Source organism: Drosophila teissieri, chromosome 3R (genome assembly GCF_016746235.2).
Source record: "Drosophila teissieri strain GT53w chromosome 3R, Prin_Dtei_1.1, whole genome shotgun sequence".
Lineage (NCBI taxonomy): Eukaryota > Metazoa > Arthropoda > Insecta > Diptera > Drosophilidae > Drosophila > Drosophila teissieri.
Window position 1 is genome coordinate 29,466,236 of NC_053032.1, and position 20,083 is coordinate 29,486,318.

The 20,083-nt window shown below is 42.7% G+C and overlaps 2 protein-coding genes across 6 annotated transcripts in view; one reads left to right on the plus strand and one right to left on the minus strand.

Annotated features, from left to right (window-relative positions):
* The window catches only part of LOC122621232 (tyrosine-protein phosphatase 99A), a 234,771-nt gene that overhangs the window by 207,518 nt on the left and 7,170 nt on the right, over nucleotides 1–20,083 (plus strand). For 2 of the 3 annotated variants that reach the window (XM_043799034.1, XM_043799032.1), the window contains 4 exons: nucleotides 14,062–14,265; nucleotides 15,559–15,839; nucleotides 17,262–17,378; nucleotides 18,921–19,060. In XM_043799034.1, the coding sequence (XP_043654969.1) occupies nucleotides 14,062–14,265; nucleotides 15,559–15,839; nucleotides 17,262–17,378; nucleotides 18,921–19,060 (742 nt within the window). Of the gene's footprint in view, nucleotides 1–4,139; nucleotides 4,875–14,061; nucleotides 14,266–15,558; nucleotides 15,840–17,261; nucleotides 17,379–18,920; nucleotides 19,061–20,083 lie in introns of those variants that run through there. The other variant, XM_043799033.1, reaches the window with a different exon arrangement.
* Nucleotides 1–20,083, minus strand: part of LOC122621233 (uncharacterized protein C2orf42 homolog) — a 174,188-nt gene that overhangs the window by 142,133 nt on the left and 11,972 nt on the right. Inside the window, exon 5 of one of the 3 annotated variants that reach the window (XM_043799038.1) lies at nucleotides 19,082–19,099. The exons of the other annotated variants lie outside the window; for them this stretch is intronic. The gene's annotated coding sequence lies outside the window, so the exon portion shown is untranslated. Of the gene's footprint in view, nucleotides 1–19,081; nucleotides 19,100–20,083 lie in introns of those variants that run through there. 3 annotated transcript variants of the gene reach the window in all.

Here is a 20,083-nt window from a genome sequence, read left to right on the forward strand (position 1 = left end):
AGAACATTTGTGTCACATCAGAAAGATATAAGAAAGCGAAAAACGCCATAATATAATCCCAAATGAGTTCAACCAGAATTATAGTTCCAAATTTTTAGTGCTGCTGCCTCTTCTTCAGCTTCTTGTTTTTGTTGCTCCCTTTGTTCGCCTTTGTTGTTGTTGCTGTTGCTGCTGCTGTTGCGAATAGCATTTTGTGTACCTTTCAAGAAATCAATAAAACAACAAAAACGAGTATCTCTCTCTCCATCTCTGTCTCTCTCGCTGAGCCTCTCTCTGTCTCTCTCCCTATATATTTTTCTGTGTTTTGTTGACATTTTGCCGCTTTGTCTGCGGCGAATGAAGCTCGGCTTGGAAAATATCACAATTTAGCATATTGAGCAGATGCAAAATGAGACAATAAGCCACCGGATGGTGGGGCATAAAACAAAGAACCCCTGTGAAATTTTTAAAAATTATAAACTGCGCAAATTCGCTGACAGTTAAATGACACAATTCCGGCTGGGAATTTTTTTTTTTTGTTTTTTGGGGCTGGGCCGCACATTTTCTGCAGCGAATTCGTAACCCCCCCTTTTGGCAGCCGTAGTTCGCATCCGAAACCGTAGCACGTGCACTGCGAGTCCGGCTCTATTGATTTTTCGCACATCCCACGGGCGCCCGTTTTCCCCATTTTCCCGTTTTCCCTCGGTTTTCCGCCCATTTCCCGGTTCCGGATTCTCGGCACTAGCTGCATATGCGCATGTTCATTTCAGGCATTTTCATCTATTTTCGCAGTCCAAGTGCACTGACCTTAGCCCATGACTGTCAACATTTTCGGACACACTGCGAGGAATATTGTGATCTCTGCAAATGCAGTGCAAATATATAGTTAAATCATTAACCTATCGTGATTTTAATGCTTGTAATTGGTTAATAATGAAGGTTTCTTATGAGACAAGCTGTTAAAAAGTACTTCAAATGTACAACAATGAATTGTATCCACTTAAATGAGAAAATGTCTTGGTTATTACCAGTTTTGTGGCAAACATGCATCCTGTAGTTTCCATTTCTCTCGGTGTACTTTTCCGGCGTACCAGCTACTTTTCCGTCACTTGACTGCATTTAGGTACACACTTGTTTGGCTTACAAATTAACGCCATTCGAAGTGTTGGCTGTATAAACAAACAGCGATTTTATTTCATAGCGTCCACAATGTGGGCCATTCATAAGAGGCGATTGGGGGCTCCCTCCGGTGGGTAAACAAACTGCTGGTACTACAGCTGAATCAGAATCCCAAACAGAAACAGATCCCCAAGTGGGGCACCTCCTCCTCGGAAGTGGAAGTGGCACTGTATGTGGGTTATCAGTGAATCTCACGCTCATTACGAGGTGGGAGTAGTCCGGTGTTTTGATTGTTTGGATTGGAGGCAGTGGGATTGCAGCACGCGAGTGCTTCCAGGAAAATGCATTGCATTGGGAAATGGTTCGAAGTATTAGCGCTAATAATTGCTTAGAATAGGAACGCTGCTCTAGAGACATGAGATTTGATTTTTATTTCTATACAAGTTGGTTTAGAGAAAGAGCTCTGGAATAAAAACCCACTCATTTGAAAGTAATCGCCTTATGTTGGTTTTAGCGGACTAAAACCGTAGTAAGCTCTACTTCCGTTGACTCACCCACGCCTTTTCAAATTTTCTTCCGGTTACCTGCGTTATTACTTCCCATTCCAGGCATTTTCACTTTTCATCCAAAACCCAAGACAGACAAATTGTCTATTATGTGAATGGTTTTTGTATCTTTGGGCGGGGCACCGAATAATGGACATCATGCGGGGTCCATGTCGTCACGAATATGTCAATATGTCCAGAATTTATGAACACAGAAATACGACACAACCCACTAGAAAATCTGAAGAGGCGACTTCCTACTGCTTTTGGCCTGCAGTTGTCAGGCAATTTGCCTTCTGCCAATTGATTTTTCCACTTTGCCCGCCGTATTTTTAGTGATTTTCAATTATCTGTCGGCTGTTGTCGGCTCGACGGATAATGTAAATCATCGTTGAATTCTAGAGCTGTAGAATCAATCGGGCAATCCGTGTTGTCCACTTGCGAGTCTTTGACCCGTTTAGCGTTATTAAGCACTTACTGGCCACAAATGGCCGACAATTGTCGCTTGATTGGCCAATTTTCCTGGTTGAATCGGCGACTTTGGACGCGACTTCGACCCGCTTAACCATTTCATTTTATGGTTTTCCCCCTTCGTTCTTCATTTTCCTCGCCGCAAATTCAATAATCTTTTGTGTTTCTATTTTTATAAAGCGCCCTTTTACTTGTGGCACTTCAGAACCAGCACATCTGTGTCTGTCTGGCAGAGAGAAAAATACAGATATCAAATATCACTGGCAACTTGCTCATACTGCAGCAGATTAGTCAGCCGCTTTTCTTGTAGTCAAGAAAATTCTGAATCTATAATAGAAACAAATATCACAGCTCATATATTGCTTAACTTTAAACATATTAAAGTGGAAGTGAATACTCCATATTTTCAAATGGTAAATGTAGGTGATCTTTCATCTATGAAGGAATCTGATTGCGAGTTTCCTGTTTCCTCGTATTTTCTCCCAGTGTAATGCCAAAGACTACACTTAAAGCTCCGGCTCGTTGGCTTACTTTTTGCATGCGGCAATTTGATGAGCTGCTAATTAGCAGCTGCGATTGTGGTTGTGGCTGTGGATGTGGCTATGGCTATGGCTGTGGTTAGCTGGCCAAACGCAAAACCACCACGCGTTACTACACCAGATATAGTATAGTACGGTTCAAGCGACTCGGAGACCCCGAGAATATAGCGTGCTGGGGCTAATTCTGAATGAATCAGCACGAGCTCCCAGTAATTTGCACTTTGTTCAGTGCAATTGGAGAAGGCAGCCGAGCTGATGGCAGCGAGGGGAGCGGATTGGATGGGACTGATGGAATGTTTCACTTATCCGGTGTCGTTGGGGTTCCGTGCCTGGAAATTGTGGTGCTTGGGTTAGGCTTATGGATTGAGATCGATTAGCTATGCACACGTTTAGGTGCGCAGATCATAGAGGTTCTTTCAAACCATTTACATACAACCATTATGTTTAATCTTCAAGGAATGCCTTTTCAAAAGACAGATCTATTTTCATAGATTCATTAAGTATACATTCGATTTGTTGGCTACATTTTCCGGATATCGTTTAGTTATTCCACTTTTTTTCTTCGGTTTTGCTACAGCGCATTCGATGATCGCCTTCGGCGTTTGCTCTACGCCCAATCATTAATTTTACGCAATTTTTTGTGGTCTTCTCTGTGCGCCTCAGCCGTCTTAACCCCCTGATAGCCCACTGGATCATCTTAACCCACAGCTGGCGCACACATGTCGTCAGAAAGTCATTTGTGGGCATTGCCAATTTGTTGGCAGCCTCCTCAGATTTGCTGTGTATATGGGCATATGCCTATTTATACACTTATGGCGGGCAGTGTATTTTTAATGCGGCTGCATCTTCGGCGGCGGATGAACCCCATTGAACTCTTTTCGTTGCGATGGGGATACGAAAACAATAAAGCGCAGGAAAGTGTGAAGAAAATGCGAAAAAAGCGGCAAAGAACAGAGAGGGAAAGAGAGAAGAGAGAGCGAGAAAGAGAGAGAGAGAACTGAAACAATGGCAAAGGAGTATTGAAGAAATGCAATAAATTATCATAAATAAAAGCAAAACAAAAAGAAGCAGAGCTTTTGCTTGATGGGGTTCAACACGGGTTAAGACTTTTTTTTTGCTTTTTTTGGGTTGGCCCGCTTTGAAAAATGTGTTACAGAAGACAGCAAAAACAACAACAGCGACTTTTACAACATGGGATGGGTACAACAAAAGTGAATCATCGCAAATAAACCGAACTTTGATAGCACTGCTGTCTGCAAAATGTATTTGAGTGTAAATAAAAACATCAAAAAACAAAACTATAAAAATAATCATAGCACTATAGGCATATTTACCTAAATGGTTAAAACATAAAATATATGAAAATTATAGGGACAGAAACGAAACAAAGTGAATGGCAGAAATTACTCGCGGAGTTAGTCATCTCAATTAATTTCATGTATTATCTTTAGTGCCAAAATGGAAATCATTTAAACCGAACAAATTAAGAACTAACCGTAGTGAAACACAAGCAAGCACAAACTATAAAACAACGCACAAAAATGTTGTAAACGAAAGGAAAAAGCACTGAAAATAAGCAAGTCCTACTGAACAGTGGGACAAAAGCGCACAATAAGTGAACGAATAAAAAACCAAAAAACGCACAAAGCCGTGAAATCAAACGTAGATCATCCAAACGCACAACGAATCAAAATGCCACGCCCCCAGCACCACGCCCTTCTGCGAGCAATGCTGAAGTTGTTGCTCTTCGCCAGCATTGCGGAGCACTGTGCCACCGCCCTGCCCACCAACTCCACCAACTCCGCCAACGCCCCATCGTCGCCATCGCCCTTCACCGCCGCTTCACCGCCACCGACCACTGCATCATCATCGTCATCACCATCGTCACCGGCGGTCATCAATGCCAGCTCTTCCGATCGCAATCTGGCCGATCTAGTCAATCCGGAGGCCGAAACAACCGGATCCGGCTGGGAAACTCTTGAGACTGAATTCAATCTGGCCACCACTGAAAAGTTGGCCAAGGCACCGGTGCTGGGCACGGCAGCCACCTCCATTGAGCAGCAGGATCAGCCACCGGATGTGCCCGCCACCACGTTAGCCTTCGCAAATGCGTTTCCGGTTCCGGTGGCCGGCGAAATGGGCAACGGAAATGGCAACGGAATGGGCGGGGGCAACTATAACGATGCCACGCCCCCCTACGCAGCGGTCGATGACAATTATGGTAAATAGTTACACAGCTTATATAAAATATACATCACCTATATACATCTAAACCGTGATTCACAACTGAGTTCGTGCTGCAATTAAAGTTTATTTTTACGTTGAGCAGCGATTTTAAATCACCATCAATCAACTCGAAGTCACAAAAATGCGAGCAATCTTGGGGAATTCAACCTAATGATATAACCCAGACCCCTCACCCGACCTCTTCAATAATTTAAGCTGCAAATAAGTTGCCCCCGGGCAGCCACAAAAAACACGCCGTTATCAGCGACAAACGAAAACAAAAAGTTCGATGGGCTTTCGACAAGAATTGGCAATTATAGTTGCTCAACTAGGTTCATTGACACCGCACTTTTGCGAACTTTCTCAGCCCCCGAAAGCCTTAACCCCTGACCGCCCCTACCTTAACCCGCTAAGCCCCTTCGGCGAAGAAGAACTTGTAGTTACTCAGTTATTATCTGCTGAAGGAACAACAATAAAGTACACAGATAAATCCAACTTAACGGCAACAACAACAACAGCAATTGCATACTTCAAGGCAATTAAGAGAGTTTTCATTTCCGGTTTGGCACGCAGCCCCCTTTTAGTGGGCGGGGCAACGTCAACAACTGCCTGCCTTCCGGTAATATGGCAAAATTCTCACGCAAAACTTTTAGCTTTGGCCAAATGAATTATTTAACATTGTTTTCGTCGGACCAAGTTAATGCACGGAGAAAAAGGATTGCTATAGAAATTATACTATAATTTCACGAATATATATATATATTTATAGAAACAAATCAATCGTTTATTTTGCGCTTCTCACTTAAGATATTATAGCAATTATGGACCAGCTAAAAGTTAAGTATCGTCCTAATTTGACAATATTTTTCTGTTCTGTATCAACTATTTCTGTCTAGTATATTTATATACTTTCCTGGCCTGGCCCATGAAATATGTTGTGGGGGAAATTGACAAGCAGCCGTCTGTCTGCTCGTTAAAACTTGGCCAGCGGGTGCCAAACAGCAACAATTCATTGGAAGTGAGCCATGTTTCACAATCCCCTGCCAGAGTTTTGCCCGCTTTTCCTCGCGTTTCCCCCACTTTTCTCTCGTTTTCAACACAACGGGACACGCGATGCGCACAGGACACAAAACAATTAACAACTTAACTTTTATGGCCCACAATTATTTGGTATTTTATTGTTAAGCTGCAGCCAACTATTTTTATGAGCATGTCATTAAACTGGAGCTGCCAGCTCTTAAATAGGTCTCAAGAAATGCGCCCAAGATGAATTTCCATGCCACCCACTGAATTTTTTCCCCAACCATTTGCGTGCCTTTGAGCCAAACAGACTGACAGCTGGCAAATCGCAGAGCCATGTCCTGAAAACTGGCCAAAACCGGCTGCCTGATTTGCTGACCGCACGCAAAACTTGTATTAAGTTGCACTTTGGGGCAGGTGCTACGACCACGCCCCCTCGAATAAATAAGAATATATGGGGTGTGGGCGTATTGAGGACAAAAGGAGTTGTGCAGCTCAACTGGTTCAAGGTTCCTTTTATGATTTATTGAAGCTTCATGCGAACTGATGATTGCAAGCAGTGAAGTATTTTAGTTAAAAACCCCAAACAACGTAAATCAAAGCGTGCCATAAAACTTTGATTTAAAATGCAATCACAGCCCCACCAATTTTTAAACTATGAAAATACCGGCTAACAGCCAATTAGCTCGTCCAGTCAAATAGCTCAGCTGAAAACGTGTTGTGCCAGCAGAGCGAAAATTAAATAAATTTTATATAAATTGCCGGCCAACGACGATACTCATTGGAATGCTTCGCTGCTCGCCAGTAATTACTATTTCAGTCAAACGAATTCATTAGTTTTTTTCCCCAGAAATTACTTTTGAGCGAATGTATAGGATATATAAAGTATCTGTGCTCTAATCGATAAACGGAAAGGGCTGGAAAATTGAAATAATTGAACTTCTGATCGCCGCAATTAACAAAGCAATCAATTGATAAGAAGTGCCAAGTTATGTAATGCTCTCTGTAGTAAGCGCGTCTCAGCGTTTCAGTTTTGTTAACTCATTCCGGTGCGAAACACTTTAATTAATAAACCTGCTGAATCGAGATTTTCACAAATCATTTTTCGGACCGCCCTGCTGTGAAATTCCCACCGAGTCATTAGCTTAATTAATTGTTCGGCCCCAACTTTGGTGCAGCCAAGTGCCAGAGGCAGGCTCCTGCTGCTTCCACCATATATTTCGTCGGCTGTCGAGAGTTAATTTTCCGTAAATTCATTTTCACTTCCGAGGCGCAGCTGAGAGCTGTCACAATTTGGAGTAACACTTTCGGTGCCGTGGCCCCGATGAAAAGTGCAGCTCATCAAGTGAGAGCCGCCCACCCACGGAACGCATTTCCCTGTGAAAACGGGCCAAGTACCCACTTCTTCAGAGGCTTGAAATTGGAATTTATGAAGGAAGGGGGTTGCAGGGTTGCAAGTGCCCCAATCCGTCGTCAAGTGGGTGTGCGAGTAATATCTGTCAGATACTTGCAGTTTGCGCAAACTGAATGCTGCCGGCATTTTGACAAACAACTGCTGGCGAACAGTTTTGATAGGCGCAAAGTGTCGCGAAACAGATGCAATTAATGGAAGGGAACTGGCTGAATGAAGTATTATAGCATTTAAATGTTAACTTTTGGTCCTTGGTAGTGGGAATAGTGTGTGGCACTACCCAGCTGAAACCGCAACGCAAACAATTTGAACTTAAATATTCCAGTCGCAGCTCGAACTTCTAGCAAAGTGCTTGCCACATAAACTGGCCCCTGTCCATGATCTGTGTACCATGCAGCATATATATATAAATATATATATATCATACTATATAGCCGCACTCAAAGTCCAAAGTCGGACATGTCGCAGGCGCAGGGTTTGAAAGTTTCTAATACAAATTGGCACAACTTTCGGCTTGTCAACGGCAAACAGGCAGCAACTTTGCTGCGTACTCTCGTATTTTGACAAATGATTTGCGTCTCTGCGGAAAAGCCGAAAAAAAAAAAGGAAGAAAAAATATAGAGAGGAAAAACAAAAATTCTTAACGAAAATAACTACGTAAAACCGAGTGGAGCTGAGAAAACTTTGATTTTGAACTTTATCCCAGATCCCAGATCCCAGATCCAGTGGAAACTTTCTCTCCATCGACCCGTGGAAATTTCACAGGACACTGAGTTATGAACATGACTTGTCAAAAAATACATTAAAAGTGCAAAGTAGTGGAGCTGGCTTCTCTGCGAGAATGAAAACAATCATTTAGTAGCCAGCAAATTTGGCCCAACTGAAAAGCATAAATCATTGAACTTTTTGTTCCACCAGCCACCGCTCCACTTCTCCTGCTACTTACTTACATTCTTCCCAGGAAAACAGCCATCAATCATTTGGCTGGCTTTGCCGCTGTCTTGATTTTAATTTGCAACATGGCTCAAACACACGCTCTCGAGGACTTTCAGGACTTTTGTTGCACAACCGAAAGGCGTGAATCGTGCTCAAGGCGCCGTTGGCACGACTCAGCAATGATAAGCCAGCTGACTAGACTTCCCAAGGACTTTTTATTCCTCAAGCGGAGTGGTGGTGAACAATGGCAGCAGTTGATTCACTTTGAGTTGCGCTTTTCACGACCTGTCACTGCCGTTTTTCCTCTGCAATTTTGCACTCCCACATGTGGAGGAAAAACAGCCAGATATGCACACAAATATGCTGCCTACTTATCGGCTGCCGCTAATTTATGAACTCCCACAAGGACCTTCGTTGCAGCAGAAAAAAAATGTAAAAAATGAAAAATGCTGATAGGGAAGTTCTTTATGAGGCTTGAATACTCTTACAATTTACAATGAAAAACATGAGTATCTTGATACATGAACATTCCCTTGCTAAAACCAGCATTTTGAGATTACATTTTCGTAATTGGTGGGATTTAATTGAAAGGGATTTCTGAATCTAACAAGCTTGAACCAAAAATATGACGTTTTGAAGTGTTTTCTAAAAACAAGTGTCCTTCTTTATCCCCAAACACACTTGGCAACGGAGTAATACCCTCATTCGGTAAACGAAAACATTTTGATAGATGGCCTCTGTCGCAGCGACAAACAAAGCTGGAAACCAAAAAAAACTAAATCAAAATCAAGAACATAGATAAGCCCTTTTTTTCTAGGAAAATTCTCGGCTTTTTATAGCCCAACCACGTGCCAACCCGCATTTAGACACGCCCACTCCACTTCTGGGCGGTGGGCGTTGGGAGGTAGATAGAAAAATGTTGCCTCGGCGACAACTTCCGCCTAACTGCACTTCAACATGTCAATTTTTCTTCCACCCGCCGCCCATCCAGATGGATGGATATGGATACAACAAAAAGAGAAAAAAACGGAGTATAAAATCAACCCCCTCTGACCGAAACGCCTACGAAAAATGACATTCGAGAGGAAAACTCACAGCTCGACTTGCATGTGTGTGTGTGCTGGCATTTTCCCTGCTTTGACCAGCACTCCAAGTCACTTGTCATGGAGGCCTTTTGTCTGCCAAAAACCCCAGCTCCCGGCTGAGCGGCGCTTTAAATCATAAACACCTTGTTAGTGCAACAACTCGACACTTTGAACGTGACATTGATGCCTGTTTTTGTGCCGGCGAACGGAGCCCAAAACAGTTTCCGTGTCTCAAGCATCGAAAAACAAGCGAACTCCGGCCGGAAGGTTGGGTCTGCCCATGTGGATGTGGCTGTGAATATGGATGTGGATGCGGATGGTGGTGAGGTGGAGGATGTGGCCGTGGCGAGCCCGAGGTGATGGTGCTTCCATGTGCAACTTCCTGCCGATAACCTTTTGCGCACACACACACATGCCACACAAAGCCGTCTCCATCGTGTTAGCCTTATCGCTTCGCTCTTGGCCATGGAGCCCATGGAGCACAGGCAAATGCAGCCATCAGCAGAACCGTGACTCCGGACCAGACAGGCGCCCTTAATTAGCCAACGTATCCCGAAGGATCCCGGTTAAAGACCGACTTAAAGTTGGCCCAGAACTCCAGGCTCATCATAAAAAAATGAAAAAGTTAACAGAAGCTATTTCTAATTTTATTACATGTGTTTATTGGCTGAAATAACTAATAATATTCCATTGAAAATATAAGCAATTCGCCACACAACTTCTATTTCCTGTTTCTATTTTTCACCATGACTATAAACCTTTTCGAATAACAACCCTTTGGGGCAACGCACGAGTTCGCTGGCTTTGACCCAAACAAGACACATGTCAAAGGTTTTCAAATGTTGCAAATTAGAGAACATTAGAGTTCGGAATAAAAAGGCGAAACAAAGGGCGATCGGTAGATTTCAACTGACAAGCCGAGTGGCAGAAGCACTTTGAAACAAATACTCTGTGTCGTTTGCCCATTTGTCAGAGTCAGTACGAATGTACATAAGTGTGTGTGTATGTGAGGGTGTGTGTGGGCCATTTGAAGTGTGTCAGTTGTGTTTTGGCCCTTTCTTTGTGCATTTGACAGTGCTTTGAGCTTAAATAGGGCCGGAGGCATTATGGCTAAATTCCTGTCCGAAGACTTGCCATTACGCAAATTACAGCAATTTGATCCAAATGCATGTTCGAAAAACGGCTTATAATCGACCATATCAGCCGAGTTCAACGGACTTTTCGGGGAAATTTGGAAGCAATCGCAATAATTGAAGGACATTTTAGTGGGATAGCAAGAACATCATAAGTAAGCAAGTCTCTTGCCAGATATTTCTTCACTTTAAAGTCAGTTCCCAGCCCGTTTCTCTTGCAATCAAAATTCTCAAAGGACACACACACTCACGCACAGACACCCACACACACACATATGTGCATTCAAAATGGCCGCCACGTTACTTCCGCTAAGTGCCGGATCCTTTTGGTCCATTCACTGTTTGCTCTTGGCCATCAAAGCTTTGGGGGACAAAACTTTGCAGCATTTTTATTTTTTCACAGCTTGTTGTCGCTGTCGCTGCCGCTGCCTTTTTTTTTATTATTTTTTTTCTTGCATCCTTTTCGTTTTTGGGCTTTATTTCGCATAATTTTTGCGCCTTTGTGCGAATTCTCGGGGCGGTGGAGCCTTTGACGCCATTTGAAAGGCAGTCACCTGCGTTTTTTGCCTCTATTTTTGTTTCGCGTGTGTGTTTGTGTGTGATTGTGTTTATTCTCTAATTGTTTGTTTGTTTGCTCGCTCGCTCTTATTTACTCTCCGGCCGTCGCCTTTGTTTAGTTTTTACGTCTGGCCAAATCCGTAAAGCAGCTCGTCGCTCGTAAAGTTGGGCAACAACAATGAGGCACGAGGAGCAACAACTAAATAAGGCATATGGCCAACAACAATGGGGCCCCACTCTTAACTTGTTTTTATATATCTTCATGTTCGAGCCTTAGTTTTCCCTTTTCCCTACTGTTTTCTCCCCCTCCTCCTACTCCTGCTGCTGCTGCTTCTTGCTCTTCGAGCCATTTGTTGCTGTATATATATGAGTTTTTTTCGAGGCTCAGACAACTTAATGCTATTTGCTCCTCACACACACACATACACACACACAAACACACCTTGAAGTCCTCGAGCTTCTGCCTGCTTTTGTTTGGAGTTTTTAACAACTTGAGCACGTCGTCGGTATTGGTTTTTCCAGCCACCACACTCGTTTTCCCAGCGATTTCCCACCTCCGACTACATTTTCCTAGTTATATTTTTTCTACTTCCTGCCTTTGCCTTTGTGAAAATAATCACGCGCGCTTTTGAGTGAGCACAGCACCCCCTTGGTTTTCCCAGGCCTTAGCTTTTCTTTCCGGATTTTCCTTTGCTTTTTCACACTTGGTTACTTCCGGCGCGATGGCTGAGCAAATAGTGGGTAAGGCGCATCTATTGTTTTCTTTTAATTTGCCCAGACATGTCAAACGTTGCACGAGTTCCTTGAGCCAAACTAAAGGACTAAGGAAGCGGATTTCTAGAAAGGAATGGAATGGAGTCTGCAGTCTGTAGGGAAATTTAATTGTTATTAATTACATTTTATTGTGTCAAAAGTACAGAAATACAGCCATTTTGATTGATTGATAGGGCATATCAAAGTGGTTTTTCCTCGTTCTCAATTATTTATGTTTTATTTGCCAAACAAAAACCAATCAGCAGCTCCGAGTGCCCACATAGTCACCTGTCGAGGAGGCGAGGAGCTTGCCTTGTCTTCTGCGAGTGGCAAACCTATTAACTTTTCTCTCCCTTTTTCCCATTTTCCCGCTGCTGCAAGGACATTTATCGCTGAGCGAATGAGTGTGTGTGTGGATGTGTGTGGAGCACTTTGTTGCTTAATTGATTTTAATACAAGCTCCCCACTCCTTTTGCGCCATCGGTCCTCAAGTGAGTCGTTCGCCTTCATAGTGCGAGTTCGAGTCTATAAATTGGCTTTTTCCTTTCCCTTTTTGCAGATGCAGCAGCTGCCTGTCCATTTCCCATTTCCATTTCCGTTTGCAATTGCAGGGGCACAGGCCAAGGATGAAGTACACGAAGAAATTGGAGTGAAACGGGCGGGGAAATGGGAGTGAAGGGCAAAGGCAAAGGCAAAGAAAGTAGAAATGCCATTTATTGAATTGTATAAATTTCTATACATCGACAGCGACTGTTTATTCTGCCCAGCCAACTGTTCATGTGTGGGCTTCTCTTTTTCTTGCTGGCTTGCACAGAGAGAAATGATAAATTCTCTACATTGGGCATAACACTTAAAGTATAAGTACACAGGCAATATATTGTGTCATACTTCCTTTAAACTTCTTTGTTAAAAACCTATGTGTAAAAGGGTCAGAGGAATATTGAGACCCTCGATTTTCGCTCAGTGCACCAGGCCACTTGGGGTGTGTGTTTGGCTAAGCTTTATCGCATTTGCATGGCAAAAGTCTCGGGCGGAGTAGGGTCAAGTGCCCGTTACCGTTGCTGGTCCCGCCCTCGGGTCACTCATTTGTTCTTTTGATTGCAGAGCGTTTTTGCTCGTTGGCCGGGCTTTTGTTGTATTAGTAAAATAAATTACCATTTAGTGCTTTTTGCCACTTGCACACACACAACGGCAAGGACCCCCGCAACACACGCACACACGTACAAGAACCCTTTGGCTGTCACACATGGTCGAGTGTTGTCCTTTGGCTTGCAAATGAAATTATTGCCAGGGCTTTTGCATCCGCCGGTTTGCTGGATTATAAGCCACCATCTGTGCATCTGTGTGTGCCTGTATGGGCGTGTATATGTGTGTATCTGTGTGTGTTACCCCACTGGCAAGTGCAGGCCATAATAAATTGCTAGCAATCGCATTTCCGTTTCTTTATGCGCTTCGATTACGATGCGCTTTACTTGGGCCAATTCTTTTCTTCTTTTCCCCCTCGTAATTGAATATATAATTTTTTTTTCCCTCCCTCTCCTTTGCACACAAACACACACACATTCACAGCACACATACAGGCACACACACACACACACATGAATCGCCTGCCATTTGAATATAAATTGTTTTATCTGCTGCTGCAAAATATTCATTTCAATTTATTTTACTTTTCTTCATTCGATTGCTCGGCTTCCTGCTCTTTTTACGATTTTGTTTTGCCTGCTCCCGTTTTTTTCTTTATTAAATAAATTATTTATGCATTGTCATTTGGCTTGCCATTTTCTATGTGCAGACGCCGCTAAGTATGCCAACATATTTTGTTTACAAATTCGGGATTACTTTTGAGAAAGTTGCTGGGTTTCCAGGCGGGCTTTTAATACATTAAACAGCTGCGACGACTTTGATAACTCATGAGTTGGGAATCAACTTTTATGGTCGTAAATTATACAAATCAAGGGTACATTCGAAGGTTGTGTGATCCGAAATGGAAGTAAATATATACTTTTCCGGGAAGATATTAGCATTTTAAATATTTAAAATCTAAAAACATATTTTTAAGGATTTTTATGCTTTAATTGTAAGATTTTCTATGAGACTGTGTTCAAAACGGAAATATCAAAGAGGGTATCTTATATTCTACACCCACCCTTAAACTCCACCACTCTTCTTTGTTTAACTTTGTGGTTCTAAGCCGGAGCATATGCAACATGGCCTAAGAACATGGGCAAATTTAACTTTCGACTTTTGTACTCATCCCCGCACTTTATTTACTCTCATTTGCAGTGCCAAGCAAGCCGCAGAATCTAACCATCCTGGATGTATCGGCCAACAGCATCACGATGTCCTGGCATCCGCCAAAGAATCAGAATGGAGCCATCGCCGGCTACCATGTGTTCCACATCCACGACAACCAGACTGGCGTGGAAATCGTGAAGAACTCTCGCAATTCGGTGGAAACACTCATTCACTTCGAGCTGCAGAATTTACGTAAGTTTTCTACACCGTTTTCGATAACTGTATTATTTTATTTAAGGGTTCATTTAGCGAACCCAGCGTGAAAGGTTTTGAAACTTTTAATTTATTCGCTCGATAAGTTCTCGAAAGTCCTGGTCGATCAAAGGGATTTCAAGTTGTCCTCGCCGATTGGTGACCCCCGTCAAGTTGCGAACTCGACATTAAACTGTCAGCAGTCGAACGCCCACGTTGCGAAAAGCCGAGCATACTTTTCCGGCCCGCCCACGCCGCGAATTGGAAATGGAAAATGGAAAATGGGAAACTCCTTGAACCTGCCCGAGGACCTATTATTAGCCATAATTGAGGCTCCAGCCAAATTGTTTGCCAGCTGCTTTGTAATTAAATAGTTGCAAGTGCTCGCTTGCCACTTTACGCTTATAACTTGAACACCCCAAAGTCGGCTAATTTTCCTGATTAAGGCGTGAGAGTTCAGTCCTCTTGGCACGGAGAATACATCCGCAGGATATGCCGCATCAGAAGAAGCTACTTAGGAGGCTCCTGGTAGAAAAGTGCCGTGGTTTTTGGAGGTTTTTAGGCGCCCCCATGCAATTAACTTGCTACAAAGTTATGCGCCGCATTCCACATTCTCATGCAGCCACATTGTTTAATTTAATTACACGACTTCGGATGCAGGATGCAGGATGCACCTGCTAACTTCTGCTTGCGCATTCCGGGGCAAAGGAGCCTCCTTTTTGCGGCATGCTGGGCCGCCATGGCAACGTTTAATTATTTCCAAATTTAATCCAAGTAGATGTCAGCAGTTTCTCTTGTTAATTAAATCCAATTTAAGCTGACAGCGCCGCTTGAAGCGATCCCTCTTCTTTGCTCTTTGTTTTTTCTCGCCACGAAAAATCAATTCATTGTTATTGTTGCCCCTGTCCCGTGCATTTTCGCTGAGTAAAATTTAATTATAAAGCCGCACAGCAACCGCCATCCCCCTCCCCTTTCCCCTTCCCCTGCATCCAGTGACATGCGGCGACGCATCTCATAATGAGCAGCGAAAAGATGGCCACCGCTCAATTTAAGGTGGCAGGTGGCAGGCGGCGTGGCAGGTGCTCCACATACTCGCGGAATCACAACTGGCATTCCCTGGACGTATTTACGACCAATAAATGCCTCAACTGTCGCATCCAAATGCACTGGACTGAAAATCAGGCAAATTAAAGGCTTACGAAATGCATGTGCTTAAATAATTACTTTTGATTTTCCACTCGCATAGCTAGTAGTTTTATATCCTGTATTGATATATGTAAAACCCTTTTCCAGGACCCTACACCGACTACCGTGTGATAGTAAAGGCATTCACCACCAAGAACGAGGGCGAACCCTCCGACCAGATTGCCCAGCGAACGGATGTGGGAGGACCCAGTGCTCCGGCGATTGTGAACCTCACCTGCCACTCCCAGGAGTCCATCACCATTCGGTGGCGACGACCCTACGAGTTCTACAACACCATCGACTTTTACATCATCAAAACGCGTTTGGCTGGCCAGGATACGCATCGGGATATAAGGATTAATGCCTCGGCGAAGGAACTAGAAACTGCCGTAAGTGCTCACTTCTAAAAAAACAATTTTCAAAACGATGCTTAACTAATTTCTAACCTTAAACAATAAGTTTAAGCGTTAGTTGAGTATTTCCAAGAGATAACTTTCCCACTTTATAGCCACAAGAGCTTGCACAAAATATTTCTGTATAGAGTGGCAAAATAAATGTAAGTGAATTAGTCCCTTTGGAGTCTGGCACTAATATGTCGTGCGCAAGGTTGGGCGAAAATAAAAGAGTGTCCCGCGCTGTTAGCCAACATTTTATTTGGCCTGCCAAGTGGGCAACATTTGTTGTTCGTTGTCCACCCTGCGATATGTCAATCGAGTCGGCTTATCGCGGCCATTTGGCCCGGTCTGCGGCCCATAAAAAGCGAAAAGTTCTATGATAAACGTCCTAATACAGACAGATATTCGGGTGGGCTAACAAAAAAAAAAAAAAATGGGGAGCGGCAGTAATAATTGCATTTTTATGCAGCAAACAACAAACGGCATAGAATAAAACCCACCTGCCACGGTACCTGTAAATATTTTATACAAATTCCACATGGAAAAAATGCAACATGCACACACACCCATTGAAAGCCGCCCACCTGCGAAAATAAATTAAATTTATGTTGTTTTTCCTGTCCGCCTTTGTGCCGCGTCTTCCCCTTTTATTTAGCGCCTGCAATGGATGGCACAAAAAATAAAAAACGACAAAAGTAAATAAATAAAAATGAAAAGTTTGTCGTGGGGAATATGGCGAGGCAAACAAATTTCGCAACAATAAAATGTTATCATACACATAGCTGACTTTTTCCATATCTGAAAACTAGTTGGATCCTTGTTTAGTCCTGTTTTTGCCCCCACCCCTTCAGGATCTCCTCTCTTTTTTTGTGGCTCCTCTGTCGCCCGACTTTTGTTTTCGGCCAGTTAAAAATATTTTTGTAATTGAAATATTCTGCAGCGGCAAACAAGCTTGCTGTTGAACAACTAAACAACAGAAATGGCAATAATTTTACCTTTGTTTTTCATTGTTAGTTGGCGAATATGAATGCCAAATATTTAGCTTTTCCGTATCAAGGAGACAGAATTCGAAGTTAAATGCAAACTAAATTAGAAATGGTCCACGTACGCAAAGGCAAATTCTTGTTTGGATAAACTAAATTAGTTAAACAAAGAGTAGTATGAATTTTAGAACATTGTTGACGCGTTTCTATTAACTGGAGGAATTTTTAGGAGTCAAACGTCAAAGTGTTGGAAAATGTAAAGCAGCTTACTTATTTTATAAAGTATTTGAATGTATGAAAACAAAAAATATTTAAATGGCAAAGCTTTTAATTAAAATAATTTTTCCTTACGTCTTTCTATCTTTAAAGTTGGAATTTATATTTGCATTAAAACACGATACTAACACTACGTCTCTTGTTTATTCCCTTGCAGATGATTCTTCAAAACCTAACAACCAACTCGTACTACGAGGTCAAAGTGGCAGCGGCAACGTTCAGTGTCATAAATCCAAAGAAAATTGTGCTGGGCAAATTCTCGGAGTCAAGGATTGTAAGTAGCGCATGAAGATATCAAGTGCAATCCGCAGAGCGAACCAACACCTGCCACATGGCGGAAAAACTTGGCATTTTCTTTTGGGGCGGGCCACAACGGTGGGAGGCGGGAGGGGCGTGGCACGCCATAAAGTTGGCAGCCTCGCCGTTGTCAGTTTCCATATCAGATTACATGTCCAAAAAGGAAGCAGGCTGCTTCTATTTTGCGGAGTAGGTGTTACAGAAAACTTATTTTGTTGCGAAAATTCCAAATTTTCCTGGGCAAAATATTCCGAGTATGTTGCTGTACTGCTCAAGTAACTTTACCTTTTTATGCGCCTTCCTATTTTGTTTCTATGCATTATTGAGTTCTTGCCGAACGGACCCCGGGGCGTATGCGTAATGCGAATCTTAGGCGCATTTAGTGGACTCTGTACAACAATGAATGTCGTCACCACTTTAACATGGTCTACACTACAAGAAATTATAGAAAATTAACTAAAGAAACAATCCATTTGAAATTGGATTTTATTCATTTAGAATATCTTAAAGTCTAACCAAAATGGTAGAGTTGAAACTACACAGTTAGAACTGAGAAGTATTTTGGTACAATTGCAGAAAGAAATGGTTAAAAAATGTAGATTTTTCGCTGAACATGTAGTGGTGAAACTATCTCCTTTGAAAAACAAGGAAGGCTTTTTCCTGTGCACCTGCGTTTATTGACATTTCAACCTGTCATAACAACATCCTTAATGACATTCCACACAAACGCAGACGCACACACACACACACACAAGCCGCAAACTTTGTTGCATGCATAAAATATAATCCAAAGTTGTGGCAGAAATATAGCAATTTAGTTGACCTCAAGTTTCTGGCCAGGGGGTGGGGTCAACTGGGCGGGGCCCACGCCCTCATAAGTATGCAGCAATATTTTTCGAGGCTCTAGCTACCTCCCCTCCTCCTTCCTCACCACCTCCCTGCCTCCCACTCATTCATAATTCATTGCCATTGTTGTTGTTGGCCCGCCTGAATTTCAAGTGGCCTGCACCTTTTGGCCGCATTTACATGGCCCGCTGCCATTTTCCTCTGGGCGCACACAAAAAGTGCCCCACCCACCCGCGAAATGGCGCTCATTTAAATCCTTTCTTCTTCGGGTGGCAGCAAAAATCGTATGCAAAATGCGGAAATAAACAAGCGCAAATAAAGAGTGCGCGAAAAACAAACAAAAGCCAGCGGAAAATCAACAAAAAAATACATTTCCAGTATGATGATAACTGAGGCACACACATTTGTAACGCATTCGCTTCATACGAGTAAACATAACACAAATGTAGTTAACATTTTTGCTTTGTTATTCGGATGATACAATTCATAGTTTGCTATATATGCCAGTGCCTTTCATTGGAAATTAAGTTTGCTCGTGATCAATTTGTAGTTATGGATTCCTATACTTAATATGCTGGTTATCATTCTACCCCATACACAACACATATGTACATATATATCTTATATTCCAATAAATTCTAAGCCTCTAAATTTGCTTCTCTTCTGCAAACAGATTCAACTGCAACCGAACTGCGAGAAACTGCAACCGCTGCTGCGGCAATCCCATAATGACTACAACCTGGCCGTTCTGGTGGGCATCATCTTCAGCTGCTTCGGCATCATCCTGATCATCATGGCCTTCTTCCTGTGGAGGTAAGTGGCGCTCTGTGCCGTGATTTCCCAAACTGAGTCCTAAAATAAAACCAAGATATAGCTGAAACAAGTGCAGACGCAGCAGCTGCTTTCTCGAGACAGTCGCGTGCAGTTCCATAAATAAAACTGGGAAAGTGTTGTCAAAGTGCTGAGTGCAAAACCCTGTACTCCCACTCCCTTGATGGAATTTAGAACTTAAAAATAAACCAAAAATAAACCAGGGACAGCAAATCGAGTCAGTTGCGGCTATAGAATCTATAGAATCTCCCAACTTGGAGAAGTGAAAAATTCTCGGAATTTGTGCTTATAATGGTTCGTGATTATTTCTCATTACAAAAATTATCTTTGATGCGCTACTGACTTCATTAAATGGCATACTTATCCAATTACCAAATGAAATGCAGAAAAAACCAGTAATCCTTTTGCCACATCCTTTTAGACCAATTCATAATTAAGGCAATAACTCGACCATTTCTGTCCTCTTTTTCGAGCAAACAGCAAATACCAGATACCACGAACTTAAGAGGGAAGGTGGGTCACTCTCATATTTCCTGGAAATGTTAATTAAAATTCAAATCGAAAAAAAACACAAGAGTCCGAGGCGAAGCCAAAGCCAAAGACAAAGACAAGCAAAACAATTTTAAGTTACTTAAAATCTTTATTAAATGTAAAAGTGGTTAACCCATTGGCCAGAACCCGGGAATCCCCATCCCCATCCCCATCCTCCACATCCGGATACGGATTCGCATTTGCCGGAGGCAATGGCAAACATTTGAGACGACAAAATGTGTTGGGGAAAATGAAAAGCGTTTTTATACCAAGCCAACTTCAATGGAAGGAATTTTGCATATTTTCTCTGTCGAAGCGATTTTTTATGCTGCCGCGAGTATGCCAAATGAAAGTTACCACGCCCACCACCTTTTTTTTCCGTTTTTTTTACCCCTTCTCGGGTTCCCTAACAAATTAATGCCATTTTATTTATTTTTTACAAATACCCTGCGAGCAGAGCAGAACGCAAAACAG